This window comes from Neoarius graeffei, chromosome 11 (assembly GCF_027579695.1).
Source record: "Neoarius graeffei isolate fNeoGra1 chromosome 11, fNeoGra1.pri, whole genome shotgun sequence".
Taxonomy (NCBI): Eukaryota; Metazoa; Chordata; class Actinopteri; order Siluriformes; family Ariidae; genus Neoarius; species Neoarius graeffei.
Genome location: NC_083579.1, coordinates 45,186,683 through 45,210,662, shown reverse-complemented (window position 1 = coordinate 45,210,662; position 23,980 = coordinate 45,186,683). Strand labels below are relative to the sequence as shown.

General features: G+C 40.9%; 1 protein-coding gene across 1 annotated transcript in view; it reads left to right on the top strand.

Annotated features, from left to right (window-relative positions):
* The window catches only part of mthfd1b (methylenetetrahydrofolate dehydrogenase (NADP+ dependent) 1b), an 86,716-nt gene that overhangs the window by 12,773 nt on the left and 49,963 nt on the right, over positions 1-23,980 (top strand). Inside the window, exons 2-7 of the mRNA XM_060933995.1 lie at positions 11,338-11,422; positions 15,962-16,021; positions 16,211-16,264; positions 16,444-16,580; positions 16,703-16,803; positions 20,281-20,417. Coding sequence (XP_060789978.1) covers positions 11,338-11,422; positions 15,962-16,021; positions 16,211-16,264; positions 16,444-16,580; positions 16,703-16,803; positions 20,281-20,417 — 574 coding nt within the window. The remainder of the gene's footprint in view (positions 1-11,337; positions 11,423-15,961; positions 16,022-16,210; positions 16,265-16,443; positions 16,581-16,702; positions 16,804-20,280; positions 20,418-23,980) is intronic.

The window sequence follows — 23,980 nt, the reverse complement described above, 5'->3', positions numbered from 1 at the left end:
GTTTTGAAAACTCTCCAGCTCCCCTTTCACTTCCAAGGTGCACCATGCTGTTATTCCCCTATCTATCCATGACTTAAACCCTTTATCATATGCATTTGGTTTGAAATTTTCATCAAATGCCACCCACTTTAATTGTCTTATATTAATTATTTTATGTGTTTTTACTACTTTGAACCATAATTCCAAAGTGAAAGCAGTAATTGGATCTATTTTGTCCTGAATTTTCTTGTAAATTTCTTTATCTCCAATGATACTCAGGGTTGGGTATCCATTGAATTCTCTTTCCATGGTTTTCCATTTTGCTATATAGTCTGGTTTACACCAGCAAACAATATATCTAAATTGGGCTGCATGGTAATACTCCTTCAGTTTTGGAAGGCCCAATCCGCCCCTATCTTTTGGTAGCTGGAGAGTTTCATATCTCACCCTAGGCCTTTTACCCCCCCCAGATGTATCTTGAAATTATTCTGTCCCAGTGCACAAACTGAGCCCGGGGGATATCTACAGGTAGGGCCTGGAACAAGTACAAGAGCCTGGGTAGTATATTCATTCTGATAGTCTCAACACGTGAACTTAAGTCTAATGGTAGTGTGGACCACCTTTCAATATCTTTTTGGATGTCCTGAGTCATATTATTATAATTTGCCTTATATAATTTAGTCAATTTTTTAGTGATTTGGACCCCCAAATATTTGATTTTCTTTTGTTTCCAATTAAAATTAAATGCTTCTTGTATCTGTCTTGAAGGGGTATAATGCAAAGTTAGTATTTGTGTTTTTGATATGTTTATCTTATATCCTGAGAGATACCCATATGCTTCAAACACTTTTATCAACTCAGGGAGCGATTCATCTGGCCGTGTGAGGTAGGCTATGATGTCATCTGCAAAAAGCCCTATCTTGTGTTCTGTGTCGTTCATCATTATGCCTTTAATTTTGTCATTCTGTCGGACTGTTTGGGCCAACGGCTCAATAAATAGGGCGAATAGTGCTGGCGACAAGCAGCAGCCTTGTCTAGTTGATCTTTGAAGGTCTATTTTATTTGTCAGGCTACCATTAACTTTGATTCTGGCATTAGGTTGGTGATAGAGTGTCTTTATACATTGCACTGATTCACTATTGAACCCAAATCTTTCTAAAACTTTATATAGGAATCTCCAATTAACCGAATCAAATGCTTTCTCTGCATCGACACTTATTAGTAGAGTGTCCTGTTTGTCTCTTTGAGCTTTATCTACTATATGCAAAGTTCTCCTGATGTTATCTTGCGTTTGCCGGTTTTTAATGAATCCTGTTTGATCCTCGTCTATTATGTCTTCTAAAAATGTGTTCAATCTATTCAAAATAATAGATGTATAAATCTTATAGTCTACATTTAATAATGAAATTGGTCTATAATTTCCACGTTGTTCTTTATCCTTGCCAGGTTTTGGAAGTATAGTAATTATTGCTTCATCCCAAGAGGGTGGAATTTTATTTTCCTTCAGGGTCCAGTTAAAGGATGCCAGAAGCAGTGGTGCCAATTCGTCCTTAAATACCTTATACCACTCAGCAGGATAGCCGTCACTGCCCGGGCTCTTTTTATTTTTTAGCTTATTAATTGTATCCAACACTTCCTCCATTGTTATTTCAGCCGTCAGTATTTTGTTCTGTTCAAGGCCAATTGAGGGTAGATCCAGGGAACTCAAGACCACCTCCATCTCTTCCTCACTTGCTGATGTTGGTTTTGCATATAATTCACTATAATATCGCTGAAAGACCTTCTCTATAGCCTCTGGTGAACTTACTTGCATCTGAGTGTGGGGATCTCTTATTTTGTATATATTATTAATTGTTTGCTGTTTTCTTATGCGCTTTGCCAGTAATTTTGTAGCTCGTGGTCCGGTTTCATAGTAACTCTTGCCGCTTTTCCACTACAAACGCGGCTGAGTCGGGCTGAGCCGTGCCGTGCTGAGTCGAGCTGAGCGGGGCTGTTGGAGTTGCATTTCGACTACAACCGCGCTGAACCGTGCTGGCTGGAAGTGGGTGGACACATTGGGTGGAGTTAGCGAAAGTGGGTGGACGTCAGGTGATGTCGTTAAGCAGCGCAAACAGTGACATCGGTGAGCTTTTAAGCGGTAGTCTCACGACCCGAATAGTAAACAATAAACATGGAGGACATGGAGTCGTTAGTGTTGCTGGTCTTGGTGCTGTGGCTTGTTGTCACCGACAACGCGGACAGACACTGGCAAGAGCGTATAGATGAGGCGAGGCGCATAAGGCTTCAGAAATTCTCGTAATTCGTAATTATTCTCCTTCCGGGTTTGCGGTGTTTACAGATCCCAGCGTGCTCGCGGGGCGTGTGTGGGCATGTGAGGACACTCCTCCTCACCAATCAGTGCACAGGGGAGTGTCTGCTCACGCCCCCAGCCTCACTCGGCACGGCTTGGCTCGCTTCAGCCCCACTCCAAAACCGTGCGAGTTTTAGGGGCTAAGCAGGGCTGAAGCGAGCTGAGTCGTGCTGGTTTTTGGTAGTCGAAACGCGAGCCGTGTCGGGCTGAAGCGAGCTGAAGTGAGCTGAAAAAGGGTAGTGGAAAAGGGCCATCTGTTTCAAATACTGTTGCTTTTTCTCGACCTCGTCCATTAACACGTCATTTATTTTAGCCTTTAAGTTCTTGGTTTCTTGGTATATATTTTGTTTTTTGGTTTTTTGGAAGTCTATTTCTAATTCCCTTAATTTCTTCATGCTCTTTTTGTATGTTTCTGTTCTAGTCTTTTTGGTTAGTGCAGCTTCCGCTATTAATTTCCCCCTAATGACAGCTTTCATGGCATCCCAGAGTATTGTTGGGTCCACTTCACCATTGTTATTTTCCTCAACATATGTTTTGATTTCTCCTTTAATCCTTTCCTGCCTCTGTTTATTATTCAGCAAACCTGTGTTCAGTCTCCATACTGTTTGTCGTTTTCTTTTATTTAAACCAATTTTTAAATAAAGTGGATTGTGGTCCGACACAGCTGCCCCTCCAATACTGCATTCCTCCACTAGATGACAGTCCCCAACACTCATAAAAAAGTAGTCTATCCTCGAATGCACATTATGGGTAGCCGAGTAGTGTGTATATTCTCTCCCTAGTGGACGTAAGATTCTCCACACATCGATCAGGCCCATCTCCTCCAATGACATATTAACAAATTTTGATATTCGCTTTTTGCTTCTTTTAAGACTTGTTGTATCGTTTTTATGGCATAATGCTACATTTATGTCACCCCCACAGATTATAATACCTTTTGATTCCACGGCGATGGTATCGAATAGATACTTAAAAAAATGCTTATTGCTTCCTGGAGGTGCATACACATTAATCAATGTTATTGGTTCATTCATTAGCTTTCCCCTTACAATAACAAATCTCCCCTCTTTATCTTTGTATTCTCTTTCACATTCCAGTTGGATTGAGTTCGCCAGCAGTATTATCACCCCTCTTTTACGCCCTTGCCTGTATGTACTGTAATAAAGGGTTTTGTAGCCAAATGTTCTGAGTTTTTCATGCTCTAACTGTGATAAATGGGTCTCTTGCAAGAACACAATTTCTGGCTTTTCCTTTCTTAGTTTTGTCATAACCCTCCCTCTTTTTGCTGGCGTACTCAAACCGTTTACATTCATCGACATTATCTTGATGTTAGTCATATTACCATCACAGTTGTATTCTCAAGTGTACCCCAACAAATATGAACTAGGTAACTATGTACATATAACGCACTAACAAAAATAAAACCCAAAAACAAAGAGGGTTTCAACCTGCGGGGCAGTTTTCTCTTTATCCCAGTGCCCCTGTTACTGGGTGGAGAGGAAGTCCTCTGGTTAGAGGGCCTCTCCCTAGACTTAGTACCACTATGGCTATTTAGTCTAGACATGTCCAACTCCATTCACATCGTCGCCCCCCCATCGGACATCGTTGTAAAGGCTATTCCAAGAGATTTTAAATGCTATCATTGATTTCACTATTGCAAATGAAATAAGTTTCACATTCTCTTAAATTCTTGTAACCTCTCCTTAAAGCGTTGTGCTGCCTTTTGTCGAGTCCTCCTGTCACCAGCTCGTTGCCATCCCGCTGTATCCACTTCACCTCGGTCCCAAGTTCTGCCGCGCTCCGGAGCTGATGCACCGCTGCTCTCCCCTGCAGCCGTCTGGTCCCCTCTCCTCGTCTGGTTCTTCTACCGCGTAGCCTTTTGCCCTCATCGCTCGCGCTGCCTCTTTCGCATCTTCGTATGTTTTCACGCCATCATCCCAGAATATTCTCATTTTTGCGAGCGGAGTTTGAAATCTGATTCCTTCTTGTTTCAGTCTTTTTTTGAGGCTCGCATAAGTTTTCCGTTTCTGCACAACTTCAGTCGCGTAATCATGGTCAAAGAAAACTTTTTTGTTTCCTATAATTAACCCCGCCGACAGTAGTCGGAGGGGTTATTATTTTCACCTGCGTCAGTCTGTGTGTGTGTGTGTATCTGTCTGTCTGTCTGTCTGTGTGTCTGCAAGATATCTCAAGAACCAATGGATCGATTTGGACCAAATTTTGTACATGTGTTGCCAATCACCCAGGAAGGAAACCATTAAATTTTGGAGGTCAAAGGTCAAGGTCATGGCAGAACTTCGAAATTTTCGCCCAATGTATTTTAATAGGGAAAAGGCGGGGTTTGCACTCGTTAGAGTGTCCCTGTCTAGTTATTGTTTTCTTTTCTTTGCCCCCATACCTTTTGCAGGATCATTTCCTTAGTCTCGAATTGCAAGAAATTGACAACAATAGACCGGGGCGTCGCGTCTGGGCCAGGTTTTTTTGCGAGGGCTCGGTGGCAGCGTTGCATGTGGAGCTCCGTTCTTTCTGGTAGACCGAGTTCAGTGATTAGCAGGTGCTCCACATATTTGTTTACCGATTCAAAGTCTCTTTCAGCGTCTTCCGGTACTCCATAAATACGCAGATTATTCCTCCGTGATCTGCCTTCTAAATCGGTTAACTTCTCTTGTAGATGGTGTGTCTGTTGGGACATCTCCCTCATAAGAGCACACGAGTCCGCCTGCCACTCTTCAAGTTCAGCGATACGGGCCTGCGCATCTTCAATGCTAGCGCCCTGTGTTTGTAGTTCCTGTCGGTTTTCAGAGTGCTTGCGGTCCATTTCTTCCCGTATGGTTCTAATCTCATTCTTTATCTCGCTTTTGAACGAGGTTAGGTCTTTGTGGAACTCACTTTTTAGCTCCTTTATTTCTTTTTTTGATGTCTGCGAGCCCATCTCTTAGCTCCTCTGTGAGATTCGCCATTTTAATGTCCTCGAGGTAGTCCGCTTTGGCTTCTTTAGAGGTTGTTTCACGTTTCTTCTCCTTGTGATTTTTACTCTTGCAACTTCTTGTTGAGATTCCTTTACTCATAGTTTGCCTTTATGCCATCGAGTTGTATATTTATGTCTTTTTCCTTCCGACTGGGGGGAGCTGACTAACCCTGCGACCACTCACGCCGCCATCTTCCCTCTTCCCCAGTCCTGTGATCTTTAATGTAGCACCATGGTCCTGGAGAAACATAGTTTCATTTTAACTGTGTACTGTACCAACTGTGTATGGTTGAAATGACAAATAAAAAGACCTTGACCAAACAGTTCCATGTATGATCGTACTACCAAACTTGTGACAATGACAATATGATACAGGACTTTGTTACTGAGCCTGAGCGAATCATATTATACATATTATTATACGTACGGGCCACTTTTTCCATGGAATAAAAACATGTATTCTATTCCCTTCTAGTGGGTTTATTGATGGCATGCAATATTATCATATCGCTTATCCTCCATGGATTACACTACTCTCCCCAATGAGGAATGAGCATGCGATATTGTTATAATATTGCACGTTGTCAAGACAACACGACATCGCACGTCAGAGCTCATGCGAAGATCCAATGACAACTTTTCTGCAGCGCATGCGCACAATCATTTCTTTGTCAGCTGGGAAAGAGAGAAGACGAGGCTAATCCAGTGCTAGGTTTAAGCACTAAATAAATAAACTGAAGACGCGCTGAACACCCGAAAAGCTACCAAAACTTCATTATATATTCTTCACGCATATTTGCAAGAGAAAAACATACCAACGGACATCAAAAAACTGGAAAAGAGACGCATCAGAGATGTAAAACTTCCATGTTAGCGAGTGACCGTGATAGTTTGTAAACAAACATAGCTGCGAGGTTTACTTCATTAAAAGCGGAAGATTTTTGAGAGAATTTTGGCTGCCGTTGTGTGTAGTTGTCGATGTTGTTACTTTTAAAATATAAGTAAATTACACGGATAATAATAATATTCGGCTTGACTGCGCTAGTCTTGGCCTTCGCTAACACTACACCAGCTAGAAGGTAATTGGACTGCCACGCTAACAGCACAGAGTCAGAGGTAAGCTAGCGTTAGCCTTTGGGAATACTGATATGAAGAGTGTATATGTATAATAATATTGGCTGGCTTTTTTTGTGGTATATCTGATATATTCCATTCAGTTAGTATGATTTTTTGAACTCGTCTTCGACTCGTTCAGTATCATGCTAGCTGAATGGAATATATCGGATATACCACTCAAAGCCAGCCAATATTATTTAAATGTGTCACTCAGATCCGAGATGTGTTTCATCTGGAAAATGCGCGTTTTTCAACACGAGAAGATAAACTTCATATCTTCAAATCAACGTCTGATGTTCTTTTTTTATTATATAGACACATTCACAAACAAAGTGTATCCAAATTTATCAAAACGATTCATTGATTTCCTCACAAGTGACATACACTACGTTCAGACTGCAACCTGAAACGACCCATATCCGATTTGTTGTGAAATCCGATTTTTTTGTTAGGCCGTTCACATTACCAATTATATGAGACTTGTATGCGATCTCCAATATGAACGGAAAACGACCCAAAAGTGTCCCGCATGTGCAAATTGACACGTAATATAAGCACATCTACGTAATACGTAAACAAAAAAAAAGCGCACTCTTCAAGTTTGCAAGTAAAGCATGGAGATGAGGCGAGACCTGGCGATGTGGTTTTTGTGGCGGCGGCGGAACTCACACAATAATCTGATTAATGTGGGCAGCAGACTAATGAGACCGAAGGTGTCAAATTACTGGAAATTTCCAGAACAATCTTATAATCTTGTAATACAGGATGATTTAACATCCAGGTCCCTACCAAATCCACCATTAGCTTGATCAATTCTATAAAAGTCTATTTAAATTCTGAAAACTGTACAAATGTTGTTGTTGTTTTCCACCAAAGAGGCGGGATTAGCCAACGCAGAATAGTGACGTTTGTCTCTTGTTGATGACGTGTACGTCGCATGAATGCGACCTGTCCGGTCAGACTGCAGTCGCATGTGAAAATAACGGATATGCATCGGAATTAGGACCACATATCCAAGCGGCCTGGGTCGCATGTGAAAAAATCGGATCTGTGTCGTTCAGATTGTCAATTACAAATCGGATACAGGTCGCATATGGGCAAAAAAATCGGATAATCGGATATGGGTCGTTTCAGGGTGCAGTCTGAACGTAGTGTATGTCCTGGATGTTAGTTCATATGAAAAATACGAGTGGTGTATTTCCCAGTAAAACACTCGTGTCCGTATGTATGTATGTATGTATGTATGTATGTATGTATGTATGTATGTGTTATTTACCAGCTGGGAGGTCGGTATCGTGAAATACCGTGACCGAGGTCTTGAAAGTACTGAGCGAGGCCTCTGGGCCGAGGTCAGTATTCAAGGCCGAGGTCACGGTATTTCACCATACGGACCGACCTTAAGCTGGTAAATAATATATTTATATTTTTCTTTACCAAATTCTAACAGAAAACGAGAGTGCCCAAAAGGGAAAACCGAGCCGAGCCGCCATTTTGAATCCTCATTCACGGCTGTAATGCAAATGGCTTCCTCCTCGGTATACAAGTGCACTTCCATGGCAGGAAAAAAACTACATTTTGCCACCTATGTAGTCCCCTATTTATACAAAATAGGAGTCATTCAGGATTCAGCCATGTTTTTGCTCAGTGTGAGCAAATTACAGGTTTTTAGCTTTCTCCTGAAATGTTTTCTTTTATTTCTTCTTCCTCAGGGTAGTAAAACTTGCTTTCTCTATGAACATTGTCGTTATCGCTATCCATGCTGTAAAATTAATGCTGTTCTCCTGAGAAATGCTGGCAAAAATGTATAAGATTTTTGATAAACTTATAAATAAATCTTATAAAAAAAGATAAACGTTGACAAAAAATGCTACTATGTTTGTTGTTGTTGTGAACGAGCGAGTCGCCAGAGGTCCGTAACCGGGGTCCGTACCATAGGATACAGACCCGCTCGCCAGCCAATCAGAGCGCAGGATTTGGACCGTGAAAAAAATAAACTCGGTTATTTAATTGATGTAATTTATCTTCAGCTGCTAGGGTGTAATCTAATGTTTGGTCACACAGTCTGCTTAAATAGTAGAATTGAAATTCCAGTAAATATTTTTGGTTAAAGGCTTCTACATGTTTTATTGGAGCGTGAAAGAGAAAATTATGATTAGAGAGTCTTGTAGTAATTTTTTTTTTTTTTAATGTATGTCTCCAGATTTCTGTTTTCTGTATGACCTGTTCACTGGAGACGTGATAGACGTGCTTGAATTCTGAAGTACAAGTCAAAAGGCCTATTTTAAGCTGAACACGGCAAAAAAAAAATTGCACAATAATTAGATGCGAGTTTGCATTCTGAGGAAATGTAAACAGCAATCCTCATGTGTGGAAATGGTTACTCTTTTTTTAAGTTCTGTCATATGAGATGAGGAGTTGAGAGAGCTGGGCAGATTAAATGATCGCACATTAGATAGGAATACCTACAGATTTCTCAGAGGTGGACAAAGTACCCAACTTCATTACTTAAAGCCTCGGTCACAACCGGCTGTACATGCTCCTATGGCCGGTCTACGTGCAAGAAACGCATGGAGGGCGTACGTGTGACGTGCTGATTTTCGAGCCGTAGACCGGCCGCAGAGGTTCTTTGTCATGTCAAACAAACTCTATGGGCGCTTACGTTTTTTTCAGGTTGCAAGACAAACTTACGGCCAACGTGCGTCTTTCTCCACGAACAAAAAAAACGCAGCGATTTGGGAAATGCCAAAAATCGCACGGCCAAAAAAATCATACGTCCGGTTGTGACCTAGGCTTAAGTCAAAGTAAAGATCGCACTGGTCAAATGTTACTCTGATACAAGTGAAAGCTGTCCAGTCAAATTTTTACTTAAGTTAAAGTACTGAAGTACTTGCTTTTAAAAATACTTAAGTATTAAAAGTATAATTTCTGTCAACGCATTGTTGTATTATTGCCACAACGCTTACAAAACCTAACGCTGTTACCAAAGACAGAAATGTGGATTCACAAAATGAACGCATGCTGTGCATCATGGTGGTTTAACATTAAGCTCGCTAGTCAGTGAAGCTCCACCTGACATGCTAGCAAATGCTTTTCAAACTCTAAATCATATTGGGTAGCTAACGCTACTAGAAAAGAAAGATTTCTACATTCTGTTTATTTGGCAAGATTATGATAAAACATTTCTGAAAGCACTTCAGATAAGTTAACGTTATTCATGTTAGCATAACTCAGTTTTTACTAACAGTGTCCAAGTTAACTAGCTGTGTGTTAACGTTAGCTGTGGACAAGGCTACGGCAACTTGGCGGGCAAATCCACAGAAAGTCATGTGACTAACCAGACTGCATAGCTATTCCAACGTTATCGCTCGCTCTAAAAGCACAGACAACTTCACTGCAAGCTTTCTCTTGGAATAAAACGTTTATATACCTCAATATGCTTCCGCAGGTTGGATGGCGAGTTTTTGTCGGCCGTGATGTGCTTCGTTTTCGGCAAACATTTAAAACAAAACCAATTTTTAATCCTTTCAGAAAACTGAAACATGGGTTCTAGGTAAAGCCATGAGTGCGTGCATGCTCCAGAAGAACCGCCTCCTTCCGTTCCGCCATCAACTGATCGTGTTAAATAAAGCTGCTGAGAAATCATTGAGCTTGATTTTATACAGTCTGTGGACCCTAGTGATTACTGATCGGCTGTCTCAGTGTCACCTGCGAAAAACCAAACACGTTTTAGAAAAGAAAATTAAAAAACATCCACTTTCAAAGCTGCTTCATAGTAACGAGTAACGAGGACCTTGATAGAAATGTAGTGGAGTAAAAAATGCGATATTTGTCTTTCAAATGTAGTGAAGTTAGTCATATGTTTCCAAAAGAAATAATACTCAGGTAAAGTACAGATACTCATGGTGTACTTAAGTACAGTACTCAAGTAAATGTACTTCGTCACTGTCCACCTCTGCGGTGGTTTAGTGGTTAGCGCTGTCGCCTCACAGCAAGAAGGTCCGGGTTCGAGCCCCGTGGCCGGCGAGGGCCTTTCTGTGTGGAGTTTGCATGTTCTCCCCGTGTCCGCGTGGGTTTCCTCCGGGTGCTCCGGTTTCCCCCACAGTCCAAAGACATGCAGGTTAGGTTAACTGGTGGCTCTAAATTGACCGTAGGTGTGAATGTGAGTGTGAATGGTTGTCTGTGTCTATGTGTCAGCCCTGTGATGACCTGGCGACTTGTCCAGGGTGTACCCCGCCTTTCACCCGTAGTCAGCTGGGATAGGCTCCGGCTTGCCTGCGACCCTGTACAGGATAAGCGGTTACAGATAACAGATTTATTGCCAAATTGAGCCGTCCCAACATGCCTCGACAGAAATCATGTGATGTAACTACTGTTACATAAAAGAATTTCATTGTACATACTATCCTACACACACTGAGCATTTATTTGATTTCCATGATTAAAATGGTTGAATATGGAGTAAAAATGATGCACAGGATTGTTGATTCAGCTGATATTTCTACATTTACAGTAGGTAGGAATAAAGCAGGTAGTTAAACTGGCACTGTTGGTAATGTGGGAAAGCGTTAAAGTGAAATTAGACCAACAGGTCAGTGAAGGATTTTCAACTAAATAAAAGTAAACTTGGAACTTCATTACAAAATAAATCTTGGAGGTTGCTGGTGATCACATGTTAATTATATGAACAATAATTAGCAAGTCATTCTGGGTGAAATGTTCCATTAAGTTGGAAGCAAACTGACAGTCCTGGTTTGCTTTTAGAGCCCTAAAACGAGGAAATGTTTTATTTTTTCTCATCCAGCCAACCAATCTCGTTGTACTGAGAATCACGTCAGGGCTGAATGACTTTTGGCATTTCATTGACTGACTGAAGTGACTAAACGAATTGAGTAAATTGTTGATTATTTCTTTTTTAACAATACAGGCAGGTGCGAGAGAGGCTGAAGAAGGAGGTGGAAGAAATGAAGGCTCAAGACCCAAACTTCAGACCAGGCTTGGTGGTGTTACAGGTCAGTAGGGGCAAGCTGTTTGCTGTCTACTGAATTTGAGATGGATGCTTTTCATAGTAATAAGATATCTTTATGGTTACATGAGTCGTCGTCGTCATCACCATGATTATGACTGGCTCATTTTTATTTATTTCGCTTATTTGATTAGTTTATTTCAGTTGCATGTATTTCCTAAAGTGCACAGCCATATGCTACGAGTAAACACTTACTCTATGGTTATAGAGCTCATCTCACCTCATTATCTGTAGCCGCTTTATCCTGTTCTACAGGGTCGCAGGCAAGCTGGAGCCTATCCCAGCTGACTACGGGCGAAAGGCGGGGTACACCCTGGACAAGTCGCCAGGTCATCACAGGGCTGACACACAGACACAGACAACCATTCACACTCACATTCACACCTACGGTCAATTTAGAGTCACCAGTTAACCTAACCTGCATGTCTTTGGACTGTGGGGGAAACTGGAGCACCCGGAGGAAACCCACACGGACACGGGGAGAACATGCAAAGTCCGCACAGAAAGGCCCTCGCCGGCCACGGGGCTCGAACCCGGACCTTCTTGCTGTGAGGCGACAGCGCTAACCACTACACCACCGTGCCGGCCCGGTTACTTCCATATTAACAATAATTAAGTAAAATCATTTAGTCCAAATACTGAATGCAAATTAAATTTGCTACAGAAAAGTATAATGTTGAATGTAAGCAATTTATCATTGCCAGTTTTACTGTAGCTATTCATTTTGTTTAGTTCTGTTTGTACAGTACCAGTCAAAACTTTGGACACACCTTTTAATTCAGTGTTTTGTTTTTTTCTTTATTTTTATTACTTAAAGTGCCATTCCACAATTGGATGTATTCTTTGGCATAAAGTACAATATATTTTGACAACATATATAAATGGTATCACTAGACAGAGAAATCTTTTAGCTTCAAAATGATATATCAAACATAATTTTTTGACAACGACAAGTATATTAATTTTGCGACCAAAGTCACCTACCCTTTTAATTTCCGCGCGTGATGTCATCGGCAGGTTCCCCTTCTTGTGTACCACGTGACGTGTGACGTGGCACATATTATCAGCAATGGCGGATAGAACGCGATAAAAATAATACCAATAAATCTAGCTAATACCAATAAATCTAGCTAACTGAAAGATTAACTCAATTTTTCGCAATTTTTTTGGCCCCCATATACGAGGAGAAATGACTCTCTCACTTTGGGGGTTTCCTGGTCTAAAAATAGACCGACACGTGGTACACAAGAAGGGGAACCTGCCGATGACATCACGTTTCACTACCGCGCGGAAATTAAAAGGGTAGGTGACTTTGGTCGCAAAATTAATATACTTGTCGTTGTCAAAAAATTATGTTTGATATATCATTTTGAAGCTAAAAGATTTCTCTGTCTAGTCATGTTGTCATAAAATATATTGTATTTTATGCCAAAGAATACATCCAATGGTGGAATGGCACTTTAAAAGACATTTTATGTCTTAAAGTAATGATGGATGTCGTTTCTCTTTACTTAGTTGAGCGGTTCTTGATATAATATGGATAACTACAGTTGTAAAATAGGGCTATTTATTATTTACTGTTTGATCTCAAGCACATTAAAAAGGCATGAAATTCCAATAATTAACTTTTAACGAGGCACGCCTGTTAATTGAAAAGCGTTCCAGGTGACTGCCTCATGAAGCTGGTTAGCGTAGTGGTTAGCGCTGTCACCCCACAGCAAGAAGGTTCTGGGTTCGAACCCAGCGCCCGGTGAGGGCCTTTCTGTGTGGAGTTTGCATGTTCTCCCCGTGTCTGCGTGGGTTTCCTCCGGGTGCTCCGGTTTCCCAAAAGACATGCAGTTAGGTTGATGTGGGGCGGCCTTGGGCTGAAGTGCCCTTGAGCAAGGTACCGAACCCCTGACTGCTCCCCGGGCGCTCTAGTGTGGCTGCCCACTACTCTGGGTGTGTGCGCGCGTGTGTTCACTGCTTCAGATGGGTTAAATGCAGAGGATAAATCTCACTGTGCTTGAAGTGTGCATATGACAAAGTTCTTTTCTTTCTTTCTGAACGCTAATAGCATGTAAAGTATCAAGATAAACGGCACCTACTTTGAAGAATCTAAAATATGAAACATATTTTGTTTTTTGACCCTTTTTTTTGTCTACCACATAATTCCAGATATGTTCCACGTGTTATTTCATAGTTTTGATGTCTTCAGTATTTTTCTGCAATGTAGAAAATAGTCAAAATACAGAAAAAGTTCTGAATGAGTAGTGGTGTCCAAACTCTTTTTTTTTTTTTTTTTTTTTTTTTTTTTAATGCATGCACTTTCTTTCTTATAAAAAAAGACTGTCAGTGATCTTCATAATAAATCATAAAACCTCAACAGCAGTTGGGAAAAAAATGGTAAAACAAGTTATTTATTTATTTTTTTTCTCCACTGTAAACCATCATTGAACACATTTCCAAGGTTGATGGATGAGGTCTTTTTAAAGTTTGATGAACATGCACATTCCTGACACACCACATTTTGGTTTATCTTAACTAGAGCGGCGGCTACAGTTATCGACACCTTAATGATCTTTTGGCCTTTGCAAAAGTAGGAAAGACCTTTCAGTGCATATGTTGTGCCTGAATAATTACTCAAACTTGCACTAGGAAAAAAACAAGTTGATTCCTGATTACTTAGTGGCTCAGATCATGTCACACCGTTTCACAATTATCAACATCCAGATGCTAAAAAATAATCGGTATGTGGTATAAAGTTAACAAAACAGGTTTTTATTTAAAATTTGTTTTACATAGACTTGTATTTAGTACAAAATATATTTTATATTAATATATCGATGTCGGGGCGGCATGGTGGTGTAGTGGTTAGCGCTGTCGCCTCACAGCAAGAAGGTCCTGGGTTCGAGCCCCGTGGCCGGCGAGGGCCTTTCTGTGTGGAGTTTGCATGTTCTCCCCGTGTCCGCGTGGGTTTCCTCCGGGTGCTCCGGTTTCCCCCACAGTCCAAAGACATGCAGGTTAGGTTAACTGGTGACTCTAAATTGACCGTAGGTGTGAATGTGAGTGTGAATGGTTGTCTGTGTCTATGTGTCAGCCCTGTGATGACCTGGCAACTTGTCCAGCGTGTACCCCGCCTTTCACCCGTAGTCAGTTGGGATAGGCTCCAGCTTGCCTGCGACCCTGTAGAACAGGATAAAGCGGCTAGAGATAATGAGATGAGATGAGATATCGATGTCGGTTCTTACATAAATGGGGAAGTAATTCTAATGTTGTTTTGTAAACAAATGAACTGATAATGTTTAACCTGTGTCAGAAAATCTTTTAGTTCCACTTTCTAAGTATTTTCGTAGATCACATTTTGTTAATCATTCATTGTTGTTTGTATTAATTTCTAGTTTTGTAGTTTACCAATAAATGTCAACAGGTGATTGACATTGTAGCCACATGAAAATATATAAAAAATTTTAAATTGAGATTTTAAATTTATATCAAAAATATTAAATGTCTACTGATATATTGTAATACGTGGTAGATATAACAAACTGCAAAAAACTGAATTTAATCAAAATCTGAATATTTCAAGCATTTAAAAATTGTTTTTTTTATATATATGCTAGGAATTTAATTCTGGTCTTATTCTATTTATCGCAGTTAGATTGCAAATGCTCTATAATCATTCCATTCTGTTATGAATCGGAAAAAAAATTATTATAAATCACAGCACTTTTTTATTTATTTTTTTAAAAGCACTTCATCTACTTCAACAATGTTACACAAAGATCGATCCATAACAGTTGTAAATGTCACTTAATTCCACAGGGTGTCGATAATGGTGGACACCGGTGAAAGTGATCACTATTATCGACACCTCACGTGACTTCTCAAACGCACGTTTAGATACAAAATGGCGACTGTCAAATGAAAGAGTAAGAAACAAAGTAGGTTTCGACAAGGAGATCATGAAATATCGGTGAATTTGATCAGTAAAAACATGTCCATGATCTTTCCACCATGCTTACCTGTGATGATGACGTCCAGGTTTTCCTCAAATTGCTGATCGTGCTAAAAAAAAAATTCCATCTCATAACGAGCTGTGTCATCAGATGACAAGCTCAAAGGGTGGTGGTGGGGGGGGGGGTCTTGCGGTTGATTAATTAACCAATAATAACTGTTGTAACTGAAACTCACCTTTGTAAATTTATTTATTTTTTTTTAATTTCTTGGTAAATCTGACAAGGCGTCGATAATTATGGACTATCGATTAATTGTAGCTGCCGCTCTATTTGTAGTGTGGGATTTGGCTAATATGTATAGCTCTTGATTCAAGCTAGTTTAGGTTTTTCAAAAGTCCTCTTCCAGCAGTGGACTCCTGTACCATGACGTGGCACCAGATCACACGCTCTCCATGGTGTGCTTAGGATTACTTGTACTGGCAGAGTAGTTGATTTCTGGAAATAAACTTTAATAACCTATCAGTTAGTTTGTAATGCAGCTCTTCACAAACATTGACATTTGTCATGACATTCCATCTGTCTCGCAGGTGGGGAACAGAGACGACTCCAACCTGTACATCAGCATGAAGCTGAAAGCTGCTGCTGAGGTAAAGAACTTGTACCGTACAGGCCAAAAAACTTCATTGGGGCTCGAGTAATTGCATGTTTGCTTATGAAATAAGAGACTAAAAATGTGCCAAACTATTCGACTTGGTTGGCTTTACCAATTTATGCATCATTTTCATATAATAACTTTTTATAAAAAATTTTTTTCTTTTAATCGGATGTAATTTTAGATTGGAATCAATGCGACACACATGAGGCTTCCACAGACCGCTACTGAAGACGAGGTGAGAGAAACCTCACGGATGTAGATTGTTCTTGTTCGTTGTGTGTAAATCAGAAAACAGAGGTTTAAAATGTAAAGTCTTTTAAAAGAGAAAAAGCAGTCACTCATTTTGGAAGCTTGAAATATTTGATATCTGCTGCAAAATATAGTGTTTGTTATCTTGATCACACATGTCCTCAGATCCTGCAGCGCATCACAGAGGTCAATGAGAACTACAGTGTGCATGGGCTCCTAGTGCAGCTGCCTTTGGACTCCATTCACCGCATTGACACTGAGAAGGTCACCAATGCTGTGGCTCCAGAGAAGGATGTAGACGGGTGAATAAAGAGTCTTCCTCTAGCCTTCCCCTCTGTATCATAACTTCTGATGTAAAGACGTTGCGTTTGTAATTATCGGGTGATGTTTTGGAAAATGAGAGCGGATGTGTTCTGTTTTCCAGTCTGACGAGCATTAATGCAGGGAAACTGGCCCGGGGTGACCTTGGAGACTGCTTCATTCCCTGCACTCCCAACGGCTGTATGGAGCTCATTAAACACACAGGTCTGCGTGTGGTCTTCTGTTTCATAACTGATAATAACAACAGGCCTCATTTATTTTTCATAGACCATACCGAAACTAAAACCTCCCACCAGATTTGTAAAAGGTTAAGTAACTGTGATTTTCTTCATGCTCGCATACCTATGGTGATAAATTCCAGTCAGCTCTAAATTACCAAGTGCAAATCTCCAAAAAAGGCAAAGCTCATGATGACTAAATGGTGGAAGAGCGCCTCCTAGGTGCAGCATATTCTAAATTTTCTAATAATGCAGCTCCGCTACTGTAGACCAGAGGTTCTCAAATTTTTCTGCTTTGACGCCCACCTATTCATACTTGTAATGAGTCGGGCCCATTAAAAAAAGATCCCCAATTATTTTGGCTCATCTATTCTATTAGAATCTAATAATATCTTATAAAGTGTATTAATAGAATCACTCCCTGTTACAGATGGGAGTCCAGGAATTAAAGAAACGCAATAAAAACAAACTGTTTTTAATTGTAGGTTTTGTATTTAAAACTGTATAGACGTGCCAGAAGCCAAACCATGCATGCAGGTCATTCTCAGTCAAAAGGGATTAATGATGCAAAAGTGAGTCTGGTCCATTAACACAAGAACTTATTGCCATGTTTGTGTTCAGCAAACAAGCAAGTTATTAAAACGAAGAAGTGCACTCAAAAGAAGTGGATATAGAAACCACTCAGTGGGATTAGATCCTTACACGCTAACAAAGAAGGGGTTTTCCTATGAGTTGGAAAATTATCCATCTGTTGAGTTCCCCGACATCTCAGACTACCCGGTGCTGCAGACTAGAGCCCTGCACTCCCACGGGAGTCCCGCGGGACCCGACGCAAAGCAGTGCGGCGCGGGACAAATTTTGAAAGCTCATTGCGGGCGGGAGGGGGAGTGCACAATGCGGGAGCGGGCGGGAGAGGTGATAAGCTGCAGTCCCGCTAACTAAAAACGTGTTTAAAATAAAATTTATAAATTATTAATTCATGTCTATCATATATAATTTGTGCTGGATATTTTATTTGGCATTAATAAAAACATTTTAAGATGCCTAAATTTGCGGATGTGGTCTAATCTCACGTGCGTTTCCGATTCTTTTCCGCTCTTCTGTGTTTGAGATCTCCGATCATGGCAGAAGAGTAGAGCTCCTCTAGTGAAGCTCACAGTGCTTCAGAAGTAAGTGCTGCTTTAAAAAGAGGTACATTTGCGTGTTTGGGAAACGCACCCCTGAACGTGAGCTGTAGATATTTATGCTCAAATCCACTCAAAGTAGGGGGCGGGGCACCATCACGCTGTGTCTTTAAATTATATTAATTTCTTATAGGCCTACTTGTATTTCCTAGAATGTAAATGTGAGGAGTGACATATAAGCTATGTGCAATGTACAATATTCTTAATATCCACTGTAGATTTTGGTAGGTGTGTTGGGTATCGCTGTAAAGCCTCAGCTGCGCATGTCGCCTGGCAACGCGCACCCTCGCTACGTGCGCTAGGTGAAGGATCGGTCAGTGGAGAGCTCAGCTAAGCTCAGCATGTTTAATTCCCCAAGCCAATGACAAGAACTTTCGTGAGAAATAACGCGAACGTCTGCATCATGCGGGATTTGTGGGCGGGAGCGGGACAAAATATGGCAGGCGGGAGCGGGACTGAAAATCATAATTCTTTGCGGGAGCGGGACTGCACAATGCGGGAGCGGGCAGGAGCGGGACTGAAAATTCTGTCCCGCGCAGACCTCTACTGCAGACATTGTTCTACACGGACAAACAGATGAAAATCTAGAAGAGCATGGAGGCGTACAGCTTTTATTATGTGGCCGGGTTAAAGATCTGCGGATCAGGACACTACAAAATCGACGGCGGTAGACGAATCTAAGTGCAGGAAGTGTGTTAGCAGGCGTGATATTTATAAAAACGAAAGCAAAACCGAATGCAGAATTGTAAAGCAGAGTATTTAAGCAGTGTTATAAACAAGGCGAGAAAGAAACGTGACCGTGATATACTTCGCACAGCGTCCGTATCTGCACATGCTGATTGCGCTCAAATCAGTATCAGGTGTTTCCTGTGATGACCAGGTCCCGAGCACGTGCACAACGCGCTCCGTGAGCAAGCGCAGCTGCTCGAGCTGTGCCAGACTCAAGTGCGTGAAGGCGTGACAGTTAAGCGCTTGCCTGCTGTGTGACCACAAGTTTTACCTCACATGTATATCGCCACCAAAATGCCTCATTTTCATCGATAACCCATCGCGAGCTGTACTGTGACCGTAGCTTCATGAGGTGGATGTTGTACCCAGCAATTGTACCTTACTATTGCCCCTTTTCCACCAAAGCAGTTCCAGGGCTGGTTCGGGGCCAGTGCTTAATTTGGAACCGGGTTTTCTGTTTCCACTGACAAAGAACTGGCTCTGGGGCCAGAAAAACCGGTTCCAGGCTAGCACCAACTCTCTGCTGGGCCAGAGGAAAGAACCGCTTACGTCAGCGGGGGGGGGGGGGGGCGGAGTTGTTAAGGCCAAGAACAATAACAAGACCGCGAAAGATCGCCATTTTTAAGCGACGAGAAGCAGCAGCTGTACAAACGCGAAGTCATCCATTATTATTGTTGTTGTTGCTGCTGCTGCTTCTTCCGTGTTGTTTTTGCTTCGATGTTCGCGCCAAAGTTTATGCAAACGTAGCGACGTAACTGACGTATACAGCGATGTAATGACATGGCTTCCCTTAGCACCGCGAGCGATGGAAAAGCAAACTGGTTCTCAGCTGGCTCGCAAATTGAACGAATTGTGAACCAGCACCGGCCCCGAACCAGCCCTGGAACTGATTTGGTGGAAAAGGGGTATATGAGTAAAAATTAGCTTCAACTTTGGGGGGGAATTCGTGGCTCACTAATGGGTCACAGCCCAGTGGTTCAGAAACACTGCTGTAGTACATCGTGATCAGTCAATAACTACATCTCCTTCTTTAGGGTGCCATTTCTTTTGTCTTAATTGAATACCAAGACTTAAATTTGTTTTGGATTCTTTTCTTTCAAGTCATTAAAAGAATGAATGTCAGAAAATTTGTCCTTAAATTTGTGTGTGCAATTGAAATAAATACATAATTTTACATCTGACAACTTAATAAGAACATAATAAAGGTAGGATATATATATTTTTTCTCCTCCAAACTGAATGGATCTTTAATATCACATTTATTGTGTAAATGCTTGGGTGAATGATGTACAAGTCAGTGAATTTGAATCCAGTTTGATAAACGAGGCCCAGTGTTAACAAGACACCTGCTTGCCTACTTGTTTGACTCTGGCTTGTGTTCGTTATATCAGAGACCGATATCGGCGCCATATTGTTTTAGAAAATATCGCAACCTGTAAAGTGGTATTTCATGATAAAGGTGCTGCTTATAACACTGACTTGTCTACAGTGGTTTCATTGAAAAGTGTAAACGTTAGTGTGGTTGATTTTAACGTGAAGCTTTTCCTCAGGCGTCTCCGTGGCAGGAAAAAGGGCTGTTGTGGTTGGCCGCAGTAAGATTGTCGGTGCGCCAATGCATGACCTCCTGCTCTGGAATCACGCCACTGTTACCACCTGCCACTCAAAAACTGCTGACCTGGCAGCTGAGGTAAACTCCCAAACACGACACGAGGACAAAAACCCCTTACTCGAATGGACAGGTCTGATACTTACAACCCCGATTCCAAAAAAGTTGGGACAAAGTACAAATTGTAAATAAAAACGAAATGCAATAATTTTCAAATCTCAAAAACTGATATTGTATTCACAATAGAACATAGACAACATATCAAATGTCGAAAGTGAGACATTTTGAAATTTCATGCCAAATATTGGCTCATTTGAAATTTCATGACAGCAACACATCTCAAAAAAGTTGGGACAGGGGCAATAAGAGGCTGGAAAAGTTAAAGGTACAAAAAAGGAACAGCTGGAGGACCAAATTGCAACTCATTAGGTCAATTGGCAATAGGTCATTAACATGACTGGGTATAAAAAGAGCATCTTGGAGTGGCAGCGGCTCTCAGAAGTAAAGATGGGAAGAGGATCACCAATCCCCCTAATTCTGCGCCGACAAATAGTGGAGCAATATCAGAAAGGAGTTCGACAGTGTAAAATTGCAAAGAGTTTGAACATATCATCATCTACAGTGCATAATATCATCAAAAGATTCAGAGAATCTGGAAGAATCTCTGTGCGTAAGGGTCAAGGCCGGAAAACCATACTGGGTGCCCGTGATCTTCGGGCCCTTAGACAGCACTGCATCACATACAGGCATGCTTCTGTATTGGAAATCATAAAATGGGCTCAGGAATATTTCCAGAGAACATTATCTGTGAACACAATTCACCGTGCCATCCGCCGTTGCCAGCTAAAACTCTATCGTTCAAAGAAGAAGCCGTATCTAAACATGATCCAGAAGCGCAGACGTCTTCTCTGGGCCAAGGCTCATTTAAAATGGACTGTGGCAAAGTGGAAAACTGTTCTGTGGTCAGACGAATCAAAATTTGAAGTTCTTTATGGAAATCAGGGACGCCGTGTCATTCAGACTAAAGAGGAGAAGGACAACCCAAGTTATCAGCGCTCAGTTCAGAAGCCTGCATCTCTGATGGTATGGGGTTGCATTAGTGCGTGTGGCATGGGCAGCTTACACATCTGGAAAGACACCATCAATGCTGAAAGGTATATCCAGGTTCTAGAGCAACATATGCTCCCATCCAGACGACGTCTCTTTCAGGGAAGACCTTGCATTTTCCAACATGACAATGCCAAACCACATACTGCATCAATTACAGTATCATGGCTGCGTAGAAGAAGGGTCCGGGTACTGAACTGGCCAGCCTGCAGTCCAGATCTTTCACCCATAGAAAACATTTGGCGCATCATAAAACGGAAGATACGACAAAAAAGACCTAAGACAGTTGAGCAACTAGAATCCTACATTAGACAAGAATGGGTTAACATTCCTATCCCTAAACTTGAGCAACTTGTCTCCTCAGTCCCCAGACGTTTACAGACCGCTGTAAAGAGAAAAGGGGATGTCTCACAGTGGTAAACATGGCCTTGTCCCAACTTTTTTGAGATTTGTTGTCATGAAATTTAAAATCACCTAATTTTTCTCTTTAAATGATACATTTCCTCAGTTTAAACATTTGATATGTCATCTATGTTCTATTCTGAATAAAATATGGAATTTTGAAACTTCCACATCATTGCATTCCGTTTTTATTTACAATTTGTACTTTGTCCCAACTTTTTTGGAATCGGGGTTGTACATGCCGTCAGTGTCGTCTCCGCCTGTGCGCTAGCCCCGCCTATTTCTAATGGTGTGTCTCGCACGTGCTTGTTTTACTTGAGCGTTTGTATGTATGGTGGAAAACCCACTTTGTCTACCTGAGCAGAGTTGATTCCTGGGTCCTGTTAATTATATATATCTGGATGTTGCGAGTGCGTTTAATCAACAGCGCTGATTAAAGTTATAAATGACATACGTCTTAATACTGATGCAGGCAAAACATCGGTCCTGGTATTACTAGACCTCAGTGCAGCTTTTGATACTGTTGATCACAACATACTGCTATATCGACTTGAACACTGGGTTGGATTGACTGGTAAAGTTATCAATTGGTTAAAATCATACTTAAAAGATAGAAGCTTCTTTGTTACCCTGGGAAATTGTTCCTCAACGTCAATGCCCTTGACCTGTGGTGTCCCCCAGGGGTCGATTCTTGGACCATTACTTTTCAACCTTTATATGCTCCCACTTGGGCAAATTATCAATAAAAATTCAATTTTGTATCACTGCTATGCAGATGATACCCAAATTTATTTTGCTCTATCACCAAATGATTATGCCCCCCTTGAATGTCTCTACCAGTGTATCGATAAAATCAATAGCTGGATGTCACAAAATTTTCTTCAGCTGAACACATAAAACAGAAGTAATTCTATTTGGAAAAAAAGATGAAAGACTCAGGATTACCACTATTCTTGACACAAAAGGGATTAAAACTAAAGAAATGGTTAAAAATCTTGGTGTTTTCATTGACAGCGAGCTAAACTTTGACAGTCACATGAAAGCAGTCACTAAAACGGCATTTTATCACCTAAAAAACATTTCCAAACTAAGAGGACTTATGTCAAAACATGATCTGGAAAAACTAATACATGCCTTCATCTCTAGTAGGGTTGATTACTGCAATGGCCTTTTCACAGGCCTGCCAAAAAAGACCATTAAACGACTTCAGCTGGTTCAAAATGCAGCGGCGAGGGTTCTCACACGAACAAAAAGAACAGAGCACATTACTCCAATTCTAAGGTCCCTTCACTGGCTTCCAGTAAGCTACAGAATTGACTTTAAAGCATTGCTGCTGGTATACAAATCTCTAAATGGTACAGGGCCCAATTACCTCTCTGATATGTTGCAGTGGCCTAACCCAATCAGATCTACCAGATCAAAACAGAAAAATTTACTATTAAAACCAGTTGTTAAAACAAAGTGTGGTGAAGCAGCTTTTAGCTACTATGCAGTACAGCTATGGAACCAACTGCCAGAGGACATTAAAAATGCTCCTGCTGTTGGCAGCTTCAAATCTAGGTTAAAGACCAAGCTGTTTTCAGATGCTTTCTGTTAAATAATTAATATTTTTACATTTTTTATAATCTTTACTTTCTCTGCATGTTTTAAATTTACTTTAACTTTATTCTATTTTATTCTGCTAGTTTTTTTTTCTCTTTCTCCTTTTTCTTTTTGGCATTTTAATATTTTATTTCTACTATTGTTTAATTCTTATTATTTTCTTTTAATTCTTTTAATTATTTTAATTAATTATTTTAGAATAAAGATAAAATTATTTTATGTACTTTTATTTCTCTATTGTTTACTGTTTTTGTTTTTACTTCTGTAAAGCACATTGAACTGCCATTGTGTATGAAATGTGCTATATAAATAAACTTGCCTTGCCTTGCGTTTATGAAATCTAACCAAACAAAAAAGTCAACTCTGTTGCATAATCCAGCCTGACCAGCTTGTCATTACTCATTAAGCTATCAGTAAACTATCATAACCTCAGTCCTGAATCCTGTCTGGAGCTGCTGGCTGATCAGCACACACCATTACGTCTGTCCCAGCCACACACAGTCAAGACACAAATAAAGTTTGCGTGGTGTAAA